General features: G+C 37.2%; 2 protein-coding genes across 2 annotated transcripts in view; one reads left to right on the top strand and one right to left on the bottom strand.

Annotated features, from left to right (window-relative positions):
• The window catches only part of LOC142341351 (uncharacterized), a 114602-nt gene that overhangs the window by 1064 nt on the left and 100245 nt on the right, over positions 1 to 13293 (bottom strand). The window lies entirely within an intron of this gene.
• On the top strand, positions 539 to 4127 carry LOC142339142 (cilia- and flagella-associated protein 161-like). Its single transcript, XM_075388903.1, has 3 exons — positions 539 to 959; positions 1350 to 1588; positions 3795 to 4127. Exons 1-3 carry the CDS (start codon positions 663 to 665, stop codon positions 3997 to 3999), a joined length of 741 nt encoding a protein of 246 aa, XP_075245018.1. The 5' UTR covers positions 539 to 662; the 3' UTR covers positions 4000 to 4127.

Genomic DNA, 13293 nt, shown 5'->3' on the forward strand with positions numbered 1-13293 from the left:
CTGTTTTCCCTAGTGTTTTTTGTGATCTATTATGTTTTGCCTACCCCAACCCCCCCCCCCCCCCCCCCCCCAGCTTAGTGGGCTTATATTTTCACGCCCCCAGGCGCACGTGCTATTTTTACATAATAACGTGCTATATATCAACATAAAATTTGTAACTGGGGGTCATAAAAAACTTTTTTTGGGGGGGGGGGGGGCGAAACAGAATAGATCCAAAATATAATGCGGAGTTATAATTTATTTAACTGTAATTAATGCAATATTTAGGCGTATTCTATGTTTTAGACATGCGATCAAACCTAATTTGGCATGACTCGGGTCGCGTGAAATAGCTACACAACTTATTGTTGCATTTCAGGTCAGTTGATATGGTTCAGCAAAAGAAAAGATACAACATTGGGTTATAAAAAGCCTGAGGTAAGTTGTACTAGTCGAGAAAAGGCTTCAAACTGCAGTATAATTTACAGATTATATTTATGCACGGTGAGGTATCATTTTTACCAATATCAAATAGCTTGGCTGAAAATGTTCTGGTAATACACAGACAACAAAATAAAGCGCACGTGCTTCGCATCAAACAAAAATACAATTTTTTGAATAATAAACATCAGTTCTGTACAGTATTGGTAACACATTGTTGTTTTATCAACTCCTATACAAAAATGAATATCTTTACGGAAAAGACATTAGTTGCAAACTGGTTCGAGGACCGAATCCTGCAAGAAGACAAGATCAAAGAGTACCTCGACAAACGGGAGCGAGGGGAACTACAAAGTCAGAAAAACGCCTCACTTTCAACAGCCATGCTAAACTCTACCAAATTGTCGGCGAGTACTGATGGATGGGTCAAAATTGGAGACAACGTTTCATTTGTGAACCCTCATTTGTTCTATGATAAAACCCTTGCATTGACGTTTGCAGGAGAAACTGCCACTGCTTTGGATTTTACCTCCCCTCAGGTTGGTATCTTTCCCATACACAAATCCCATTGAATGATTTCCGTTTTTAAAAAATGAAAATATAGTTTCTTGTTATCATATAATACAAGATAATGGGGGTGCCTTAGCGGCAGATGTATATTGTAAAATAGCAAATAAACATTAACAGTCAAACAACCAGTCAAAAAATTGGGGGCAAAAAAGATAGAGATCCAGCTTTGAAACTAGGTTGTTTAATTATAAAAGCCTTTTGAACGTTTTTCGAGCTCCTTTATACAATTCAAGTGCACTATTTACAATGAAAAAAGCTTAGCCTCTCACTCCATTCAGCTGGGAGCAACACGGAAATCGTTCAACTTTGCGTCAATAGCTGCACTTGTGGTAATTTTCTAATTGCAGGGTAATTTGTAGGTACGGAACACCTTCGTCATTTTCCCAACGGATGGCTCTAAAGAGGGAGACAAATTACGTTATGGTCAGTCCTTTGCGATTGCTACCCACCCGAGCATAGGAGCATCTCCTCAGTTCTTAGAGAGTGACTTCGGAGGACTACTGAATACTAAGAAGTCCCGTACGCAGCCCATGAAGTTCACAGATACACCGTGCTACGGGGCTACATGGAAAGTCATTTGCTTTGACCCACAGCTAAGGTTCGATTACATCTTGAATATTTTGATGAACAGGCTACCACGCGAGTCAAAGCATTTCTTATTCGTAGCTCAAAACCGCGGGAAAAGTTTAATTCGCAAATTTAACAGAATTAGATGACCAAAAATCAATTCAGTTCATTTGCCTAAAATTCGGAAAGAGTGCAATAAATTCTGAAATTCAGATCAGAAAAAAGCTCACGGAAACAAAACAAATGCAAACACTGCCATTAAAAAATTTGTCTTAAATTTTTCTCAAACGCAATAAAAATGAACAAAATACTAATCGCATGCTTTTTCTACTACTTTTAAAATGTTGGAAGTAGTAGAAACAGAATTTAAATCCACTAACATCTTATTCCTGTGTCTTTGTACACTTTGCATTTCAGCCATCAATTATTGAGAGAGAGAGAAAAGACTTAATTCTCCTATACCGGAGTACCAATAATGGTAAAAGTTAGCATAAACTCACTAAATCTTTACAGCTTGAACATGTGCAACAAATAAAGTAAGAGCGCCTAGAATTAATATTGAACGTCTTGTGTATTAGAAAGTTTTTGATCTTTTTTTTCATTCCAACTGAGCCGGGCTCAATGATATTATGTCGGTGAAGATAATTATATGATCTGACTGCACGAACAAAAAAGGAATCAGGGTGGCTGTTTGAAGGATGCGATGTCCATGTGAGGGGGTTCCAATATCGCTTGCGATTACTTCTGGTGGGCTCCTGGAAACATATAAAACGCGACAGAACGAAAGTGTACTTTAGGTCTAAAAGGTCCAATAGAAGGCATAATGTCCGATATTCAATGAGTAAGCTGATGGGTAAAACCCGATTCTTCTTCAATTGAAATTCGTAAGACATAGTTTTCCCGAATACCCAAAAAAAGCACCGCTTTTGAAATAACTCAAGTTTTCGAAGCATAGTAAAATTTGCATTCCAGACTGGCGAAGCATATAAGACTGACAAAACAGTGCTCGAATAGAGGGACAATTTGACTCTTGAAGGTGAACTCCACGGAATAGATTGTTTTAATAAGAAAAAAGATTTATCCGCTTTTGATAATTTAAGTTTCAGATGGGGCTCCCACTTTAAGTTGTGACTAATCAGTACTCCAAGATCGCTGTGATGCATTACATTTTCAACAGGCACGCTGTTGATATCGACTTGAACATGGCCTTTGAAAGAAATGCAGGTGGTTTTCGAGGAGTTTATTAACATACCATTTGCAATATTCCAGTTCATTAATTTGCTCAAGTCATTTTGGAAGTTCAAAGATTTAAAAAGTAACTTAAGGTCATCCGCATATAGCCAGGCAAACGCATCCATAATAATCGACGGCAGGTCATTTATAAAGATTAAAAATAATAGAGGCCCCAATACAGAGCCTTGAGGAACTCCGCTCAAACCTGGTAAAGGATAAGATGAATCGAGTCTGACCAGAACGGTTTGATAACGTCCGTTGAGATATGTTTGAAAGAGACTAGTCAAAGACTCATCGAAACCAATTTTTTTTAACTTTTCGAGTAAAACTGAGAATGTCACCTTGTCAAAAGCTTTGGCGTAGTCAAGATAAACAGCGAAAAGATTGTCCGAGTTTGAAGAATAGACAGTTTCCAAAAAGTCAAGTAACTGAATAACTGAGCTTTTGTTCGGTTGAAATCCAAACTGGCGAGGTGTAAGTTTGTCTCTTATCTTGCAGTAAATGAAATTGTGGAGTAATTTTTCAAACACCAAAGATAATTTGGAAAGAACACTTATTGGTCTATAATTTTGTATGTCTTTTTTACTGCCATGTTTGTGAAGGGGTTTGAATTTATTGTTTCAATAAATTGCAAAAAGTCCGCTCTTGTCTCGACTTCTCCTTAGCTTACCGAAAATTGTCAACAGTTATACACAAAACTAGCTTGCCAAATAGTTAGTGATGGCGCTAAAAAATTTTTTTTTGGTTCTGCAAAAACTTTCTTATTCTGCGATTCTCAAAGCGGACGGCTCGGTAGGCGCAAACAGAATATATCATAGCTCCTTGTAGTTTACTTTTGTATTTAAATCGGTTCGTTCCCAGCATAGTAGCCCCAGCATACAGGTAATATAACGTACAACCCCCCCCCCCCATTGCCGTATACACACGATTACGGGGACTGTGCCTTAATTTGAAAGACCCTTTAATCTCTATGCACTGAAGGTAAAATTTTCCTTTCGTTTCAGACTAGAAACGGAGGGAATGCCAGTTCCAGCGAACGAGCCGATCATACTAGTACACTGCAAGACCAACAACAATCTCAGCTATCTACAGGCCATGACAGTGGCCACACCCTTCGGCACAGGCCAAGAGGTCACTGCCAGGACTGAGCTCGACAGTCACAATGCTGAACAAATTACAAATCACTGGAAAATTGTCACCGGAAGTTAACAACAATAATAGCCAGAACTGAGAAGATTCATTCAGAAAAACGAATCACAGATTGTGCCTATTAGTTACTATTCCACTTTTAAAATGCCTATGTGAGCTTTTCACGATTCAATATGAAATAGAACTTGGACGTTTTCAAATCGCAATTAGCAAATAAACTTACTCCCTTGGCGCAGGCGAAATGCACGTCGCGCAAGGGCATCACGCAGCAATACTTACAAAAAATATATATGTTTAAAAATCGGATTAGCAACAAAATCAGCTCAGTAAGACAAGCAAGTAAAATACTGCGATGAAATCTATTTTAAAGAACCTAAATTTGATGATAAAAACCATCAAAGAGACCTTTTCAATTGTTGGCCTAACCAGAGTACCTTTTCCAATCCGCAAAAAATCATTTTACATAACACGGTTTTTTCACAAAACGTTGAAATGATTACCTTTCATAAAAAGTGAGCTAAAGGAATTACCCTCTTACACTTATAAACAAAAGTAAACGTCCGAATAACAAAAATACATAAAAAACAGCCTGTAGACTGTATTGAAAAGCTGTTTCAGTAGCATTCCGAGTTTTGTTTTTGTTCAATTTCACACGAATTAGTCAAAAATTGTCAGTATTTTTGACGTTTTGTTTTGTTAACGAGTGTAGAAGGAATTCTAGAAACTGAAGATGAGAATACGTAACAAACAGCATGAGTAAGCAAAATATAGAAATAGATTTTGGGTTTGTTGGCCAGCTCCTAAGCATAAGTACAAAATTTGAAAGTGATCAGAACCAAAGATGATAAACCTAAAGAGGTATCAGGATGTATGATACAACCAATAGATCATTGAACATTTAGATCTTTTCGAACCTGCAACCTCCAGGATCACAGGCTTGCATCTTAACTTTTAAGCTATAACGGCGTTACTACTCTTTCGCTCACAATCGATTTTGTCACCAACTAACTCAAGCGTGAAAAAGCAACATAAAAAGGAAACATGTTCTAGAACAAAACCTAAGAATGGGGGGGAAGGGGGTAGATGCGGGGAGATGGAATATTCGGGGTGGTGAGTAGGTGGCTGTACTTGACTAGGGAGCAGGGTCTGTTTTGGGAAGAACAACTTCCTAAAATGACCTTTCGACAATCAACGTCATCTGCAGTCCGATTAGTATGCATTGAAACTACGGTACTGTTGAAATCTAATGTTCGAAAACAAAAGCCAGCGCTCTCTCTACAGCACAAGATAATCTTCGAGCAGAAAGCCAAAAAACAAGTATGAACACACTTGCTTCTGCTAAAAAAAAACCTGTAGGATACCGATACTTTCTAGTCACACACGGTTACTCCAAACTTCGAGCAATTAAACCGTCTGACAACGATTTTCTCTCGTTGCCCAAACCCGCCAATTCATTGTGCACCTTAAGTTAGGGACAAAGTGCCATCATATGTGCTTTTGGGGGTTGCAAATTACTAGCACCCCTAAGCCTGGGGAATGGCATGAACGGAAAGGATCCATGAGAAAATTTTAAGTTCCACGACAGCTCTACTATCTTATCCCAGGGATAGTCCCCTCCCTCGCCAAACAGCACTCAACCGAAAGTTCCACTGGGGAATCATTCTTTAGAGCCAGTAAATGCTGCGGTTTAATTGTCGTCAGGATTGCTAATTAAAAAAAAATTTCTGGAATCAACTATTTGTTTGTTTACTTGCTTTTCGAAACAAAAAATGGATCTATTCTGTTTCAAACCCCCACCCCCCAGTGTTTTTATGACCCCCAGTTACAAATTATATGTTATATAGCACGTTAATATGTAAGAAAATAGCACGTGCGCCTGGGGGTCAAAAAAATTATGCTCACTAGGCTGGGGGGCCGAAACAGAATAAATCCCAAAAAATTTCAAAACAGAAATACTCGCAGTTTTAACTGAATATGCACATACCAAACCACACAGATCTTTATCTAATAATCTGTTCTAGCGTCCATCAAGTTTCATTTTCTTTATTTTTCTAACAAAACGAAGGCCCCAGTTGGTTTGCCAACACAATTCCGAAGATGTGATATAATTGAGTAGAATAGTATAGACAGCACTAGTATAGATGAATTACTAGAAAATTATTGAGCAATTAACGAAATAACCCTTTTGGAAGTCATTTTCCAATAGCCATCTTTTGTCACTGTTTCCCGGATGGATAAGTTTGAGGTAATCTCTGAATCTTTGGTCATTTTCTGTGATTAAAACTGGTATTTTTCAGCTTTAATTGTTTGGAAACGTGCTCAAATTTTGGTGACTGAAAAATTTCAATTGCGTTTTCTTTTTTCAGAAATTGTTCCAAAAAAACTTCATAAAGTCCAGATTTGCATTTTCTGTAGAATAATCTGACCAAAATAACAAATTGGGGATTGTTTATATTTTTCATTGTCAGGTAGACGTTGATTTGACAAAAAGCATTCACTTAAACTGAAAATTAAGGTTGTCTCCTTTGAGTCTTATATGACTATCTCAACGGACGAGAACAATTTGTCCGAGTGGACAACATCAAATCGAAACCTTTACCAGTGACAAGTGGGGTCTCACAAGCATCACTGCTCGGGCCGATCTTATTTTGCATATACATCAACGACCTGCCAGATGCCCTCAGATTTGGTGAACCCTTTATGTTCGCGGATGACCTAAAAATACTCCACATTTGAACATCAGCAGACCAAGTACAGAGTAACCTCTACGCACTGGATGACGGGGTCACCCGAAATAAAATGGGTCAAGCTATTGAAAAATACCCCAAAGTTTTGTTCAAAGCACCAGAAAGCCACTTCTACCTGCGTGGAAGTCTCCTCCAAACCTCAGCTTGTGTAAAGGACTTAGGGATTCGGATAAAATCCGATTTGACTTGGAAAATCCACTTAGAAGATTGAATGAAGAAAGCTAACCGAGTCTTCTATTCCATGAGAAGAAATGTCGCCTTTAAAGTTAATATGCGCATCAAACTGGGAATTTACAAATCGATTATTCTGCCAGTTCTAATGTACGGATCCTCGTGCTGTAACTTAAACCGATGAGATATGCGAAACTTGGAACGGTTTTAACGAAAGGTTGTGTCCTGGATAACAAATAGCAAGACACTGAGTTACATCGAACAACTACGTTTGTCAAATCTATTACCCTTGCCAATGTAGTAAAACACGGCCTAAAACACAGAATTCTAAAGCAAATGTGGAATGATATCATGATGCGGTACAAACCAGAAAACGTCTGATCTATTGTGACTGTCAACACTGCAGAGAGACATGGACTAATTTTCTATAACTCTTTTGATAGGGAGAAATCCCTTCTGAAAAGAAAATCCCCAACAACAACAACAACAACAACAACAACAACAACAACAACAACAACAACAATGATATATGGTTTCATTGAGGTTCTTTTTGTTGAATAACGCCAGCACGTGCGTTTTTAAAACGAACTTGGGAAGTGTCCGGGAAGTCAAAATTAGAACAAAAATTAGATGTTGCCGGAAAACAGTAAGTGATTTTCTCAAACTTCATTCTCAACTTGTTTGCCAATGTTTTCACCTAATGTTTTGAAGCGATAGGATGCCACTTTGGCGTTCATTCGTTTGGCTACAGGAATTCAATCAGCTGGTTAAACTAACTTTACAGCTCTGTTGACAATTTCCTCCAGTAGTCTTTTCGGTCAACTGTTTCGATCTGTTCTCTGTTAGATATCTTGCGTTTTGACCTTTGGAAAACCTCTCCTCCATTTGGCATTTAAAATACTCATTTCAAGGATTATTGCATCAGTTTTGAATAGGAGATTTTTGTTTTGATCCAGAATATAACGTTGCTCGCATTGCAATTCGAAAACTTCGAGTCAGAACATGCATTGTCAGAACATGCATTCTGCACTTAATGTTTCAGTGTTAGTTCCCTTCTTTTGTGCTTGTCCCGCGTATTCAGTTGTGGCTTACTAATATGTAGAACTTCTATGATCATAAGTTTTTCGCTATCCTGGCACTGATCAATTATCTTATTATTAAAAGCGTTAGAGCCCCACAGCATTCCACTACCTGTTGTCCAACCGATGAATCGGTTTTTCGATGCTCAGAAATTCTGGTGCCCAAATGTTGACACGTTTGTCCAACATATGTGGAACTGCATCCACAACAACTGAGTCAGTAGAGCACATGAGACTTCAGATTGCTATCAAACCTAGATTTCAGGGATGATAGGCAAGTACATAGTTTTCGCGTTGTAATTATGGTTTTCAAATCGCACGTTTTTTTCCAATTTTCGCTTCAATTGCAGGCTGATGTTAACTCGATAATGCAGGAAAAATAATGGTTTCACGTCTTTCGCTGTCAATTTTTGTCCCCTCAGTTGTATCTCCTCGCCGTCATTTTTCAATTGAGGTTTACTTATGATTTTCTGTAAAGCATCGTTGATTATCTTGGAAGTCTAACTTTCAGAGTATTGATTTTTTAACCAAATATTTTCATTTTCTTTTTCAAAATTTTGTCATGTGCTAGTGCTTCTAAAAATGCGGCGAACATTCCCGTCTACAAGATTCGTTTTATTTTGTATTTGTGCACCGCTGCGCAAATTCAAGACAACATCCGTATCGGTTGGCTTCTTGTACCACTCTCAATTAATTTCTCTACAGCTATTTACATTGATGTTCAAGTCTAAAAAAGCTAAATTACCATTTTCATCAGTTTTTTCCATTGTGACTTCCAATTTCCTATGAAGGGTGTTTTTTGATCCACAATATAACGTTGCTCGAATGGCAATTCATAAATTTTTAGGCAGAACATGCATTCTGCACTTTGCATCGTTTGCATCGTTTCAGGCAATTATTGGAATCGTTTGAGGCAATTAACCAGAGCTTAGTGAAAATATCTCTAGATCCGATCAAAACGGGAAGTGCAAAGACTGCAACCGGAGAGTGACGTTCCAGGAAGATGAGTAGAATGTTAGTTATGAAAATTGGGTTTCATGCAAAATGCCAATAGATAACAAATGAGGAATACGCCAATATGCACGATGTTAATTAGATTTGTACGTATTGCTGCAATCAACAGACAGAGGGGCGGTTTGAGGAGATGAAATTGTTCAAAGGTATGTGACTCATACCTTTTTTAGCACAAAATACCTTATTTTACCACCTTACTACTACAAAAAGTATGGGGATGATATTCGTTATTACATCCTGCATTGTTTGAGACATCATTGCAAAAACCAGAGCTTTGTGAAAATATCTCTAGATCCGATCAAAACGTGAAGTGCAAAGACTTTATCCAGAGAGTGAAATTCCGAGGAAGAGCAGTAGAATTTGAGTCATGCAAAAATGGTTTCATGCAAATTGCCAAAAGATAACAAATGAGGAATACGTCAAAATGCAGGTTGTTGTTTGGATTTGTACGTATTGCAGCAATCAACAGACAGAGGGGCGTTTTGAGTTGAAATTGTTCAAAAAAATTGATATTGATAATATCTGCCCGGGTTGTGGTCAACCGGAAGAGTACTTCAAATTTGCAGATTCATTACACAACAACTATTTAGCTTAGAAAAAGTTAACATGGAAAAAGATTCGGCTTTTATTGACATTAATGTAAAAGTGAGCAGCAAAAAATATCACCTGTCATTGGTAACAAAAACCAACAGACACTGGAATGATAATGAATTTTCCAATCTGTGCACCACTTCAGATTAAGAAACATGTGATTCAAGGGACGGTTCACAGTGTTTTTAATGCAATATCTAACTCGTTGGCCTTCGTTCAGGCTCTTGAAAAGAACAAAACTTGCTGGAACAAAGATCAATATCCAGAGGTATCGTCTTCAAAAATAGTGAACCAGACTTTAGAAACGATAATAAGTGGCAGTAGATTGATTGAAAACAACACCCTAGAAATACAAAAACATGACCAAAATTGAAAAATCTGGTATAGGAATGCTTTTAAGGAAATTGATAACAGATGTAAATATGAGTTGTAAAGAGGATAAATATTGTATATAGGAAAATTTTTTGATTGATTTTTTTTTAAAATAGACCCTGGAGTTGGTTTAATTGCGGCTTTGACAAATGTAAAAACATATTCATTTCATCCTTCAACAATTTGTGAAAAAAATTTAACCTGACGATGAAGGTAATGTTCGAAAACGTTTTTTGAAAATATAGGAAGTAAATTTAATTTGACAAATTGGTTTTTTTAGATTATTATTGACTTTCACCGAAACTTGAAAATATCTATCTGTTAAATTCTACTAAAAATAATTTTCGTGCGGCCGTAATTTCTAAGGCATTAAAACAACAATTTATCAAATTTTTTAAAACTGCCTCGTTCTTAGATTTCAAACTACGTAGATTTCTGAGCTATTTCCAACGAAGTTTCAACGAGATGGATACATGTTCGTGGCGAGTGACATACAATTGCGCTGATTGTAGAAACATCAAAAAAACTTTGAATGCCTGTTAAGTTTAATTTGGGAACTTAAAAACTTCCCAGGTCGAGGTGACCAGACCGAATTGAGCTCTGATCAGACCATCTTCGAGCGCACACATATTCTCGGTGCGCTCTGATTAAATGGTTGGGAGGAGACTTCGAGCGCAGTTTTGTCTGGACATCCTTCTGGGACGGTCTGATCAGAGGTCACTGTGGTCTGGGATGGCCTGATCAGAGGCAATTTCAAGCGCTCATTAGTCTGATCAGAGGCCGTTTCGAGTGCAAACTAGTCTGACCAGAGACCTAGTCCAGCGGATTTTTTCAAGTTGTTTTTGTTTTTTTTCTCAATAAAATTTGTTGTCTGGTAAGAGTCAACAATAAAGCAGCATTCTGATAACAACTCCATATGAAAATTTTATGGGTTTGATCAGAACCAGGGAGTCCAGCTGATTGCAACTGCTGGTCCCCTCAATAAAAGATTTTGAATCAAAGTAGATCAAGACGCTTTTATGCAAAGCTGTCTAAGTTCATTTTTTCAGTTTACAAACGCTTTTAAACACGACTCTCATCAAAAGAAACGAAGATAGAAATTCACGTCCTGGGTTCGGAAACAGCAATTTTATAATGTAATTTATGTTAATTATCTCTAGTTAATCTATACTTTCTCTGTATTATTTCCCACAGATAATGACTATAAATACGAGTTGAATTTTATATATTATCAATTTAAATTTGAATTGAAGTTTTAACTCTTTGATATCATTTGGGCCGTGTTACCAAACTTGGCAAAGAATGATCAATGAAATTTGGGCTTGCAGAGTCCGGTAGGGCGTGGGTTTTGTCCCATGTGGCAAAATGTCGCGAAGAGAAGAAATTCCATCTTTGCATGTGCGGGCAAGGAGCACTACTTAAGTCTGATATAGAACTGATATAAAGCAGCATTCCGATAAGAACTCCATCTGAAAACTTGATGGGTTTGATCAGAACGAGGGAGTCCAGCTGATTGCAACTGCCGGTCCCCTCAATAAAAGATTTTGATACAAAGTAGACCAAGACACTTTTATGCAAAGCTGTCTAAGTTCATTTTTTCAATTAAAAAGATAAATAAATGGCATACCAAAATAGTTGTGCTTTTTTGTTCTTATTTTCATTTTCAATAGTTTCAGAATTGGCTTTCATTAAATGAATGTAAGATTGATAAAATAGTTTTTCATGAAATGAATATTTTATAGCGATATTGAGAGATTTGTTCATGTTCAAAATCATTCTCTGATCAGACTATTTTGAACGCATTTTAGTCTAAAACGAGGAAGTTTCGAGCGCACTTTCGTCTGATCAGTGGTGATTTGGAGCGCACTTTAGTCTGATCATAGTCAATTTCGAGCGCACTTCAGTATGATCAGAGGCGGATTCGAGCGCACACTAGTCTGATCAGGGTATGAATTTCGAGCGCACATTAGTCTGATCCGAGGAGGTTTTCGAGTGCACTTTAAGCGCACACGAAGCTTCGAGGGCACGATAGTCTAACCATAAGACGCTTCAGTCTGGGTCGGTCTGATCAGAGGTCGCTTTTGTCTGGGACGGTCTGATCAGAAGCCATTTTGGTCTCGACCTCAACCTGGGTTCCTTTGGTTATTCCCTAAATCTTGTGTTATTATTATGATTATTATTTGCTTCAAATCAAAAATTTGTTGTTTAATTCTGAAAAAACTTCCGGTAATTTTTTGGATAGAGGTTGAGGGGTATCAAACTAAAGAAGATGTTTGACCATCACTTTTCGCATAGTCCGTTTTATTCTGTGATAGCCAGTCATAGAGCGTCCTTTTCAGTTAGCATCATTATATTATGTACATATAGATTTTTAACATCTCGTCGACTCTAATGCTATTTCAAGGAACTCCATTTGTGTTAAATCGAAGTTGAATCACTTTACGAGAAGAGCATGTAGTCAACAAGCTGGGCTGCCACCTTCTCAACCGCTAATTCAAACTCATTCAATAACAGTTTCTCTCACATCACTTTTCTTACTCGAGTAAGAAAAGTGATGTGAGAGAAAATCCTCCCCCCGGGTCCTGTAGAACGTTTTTTCTCGCGCATGGCAATTTTAATCAGCGTCAGCGAAACATGTTGAAAAACTTATTTATACTTTCTTAAGACAGTCACCTCAGTTTATGATGATCATTTTCAGATCAACAGTCAACAGAAAAGAATATTGAGGTCAATTCGGAAGAGAGCAACAATATTTCATTATAATGGTTGAGCATTGGATGATTTACTATAGATTGTATGATTTACTAAAATTTGCTTAACTCCTTTTGACTTCGACCTGAATTTATATTGCATTTAACGCGCGAAACATTGTTTATTAGAACATTAACAAAACTATTTTATTAAGAAAATAAGAACTATTTTAAGAAATTAAAAAATTAGTCGCTGAGAAACATAGATTTTCAATGAATACAAATTGACACAAAGCGCTGATTCGTTTGCGTCTTTTAAAATGCATCGAAATCTTGTAAAGAGAAGTTGAAAGAAGCGACAAAACAATAATCAAGAATTTTGCAAGAATTTTGAACCCCCAAAGAGGAAAATGGAAGTTCATTAAGAAAAAAAAAGATCAAAGGAAAGCAAATTACTGAAAGTGGAAAAAAACATAACTGAAATTGAAAACGGTCCAAAAACGAAAAACAGAAAGTCCAACTGTCACTCTTTTAACAAAATTTCCAGCAAAATGGTATCTATAGTTGGCAGGTTCTTCAATTGAGTATTGAATGAAAGGTTAAGTTTGAAGAACTCAACTTCATATCTATTTCTTTGAAGGAAAATGATAACGTTATTGAAAATCTCGAAAGGAACAAAACAGCGGGCCT

The sequence above is a fragment of the Convolutriloba macropyga genome, chromosome 1 (genome assembly GCF_964194025.1).
Source record: "Convolutriloba macropyga chromosome 1, txConMacr16.3, whole genome shotgun sequence".
Taxonomy (NCBI): domain Eukaryota; kingdom Metazoa; phylum Xenacoelomorpha; order Acoela; family Convolutidae; genus Convolutriloba; species Convolutriloba macropyga.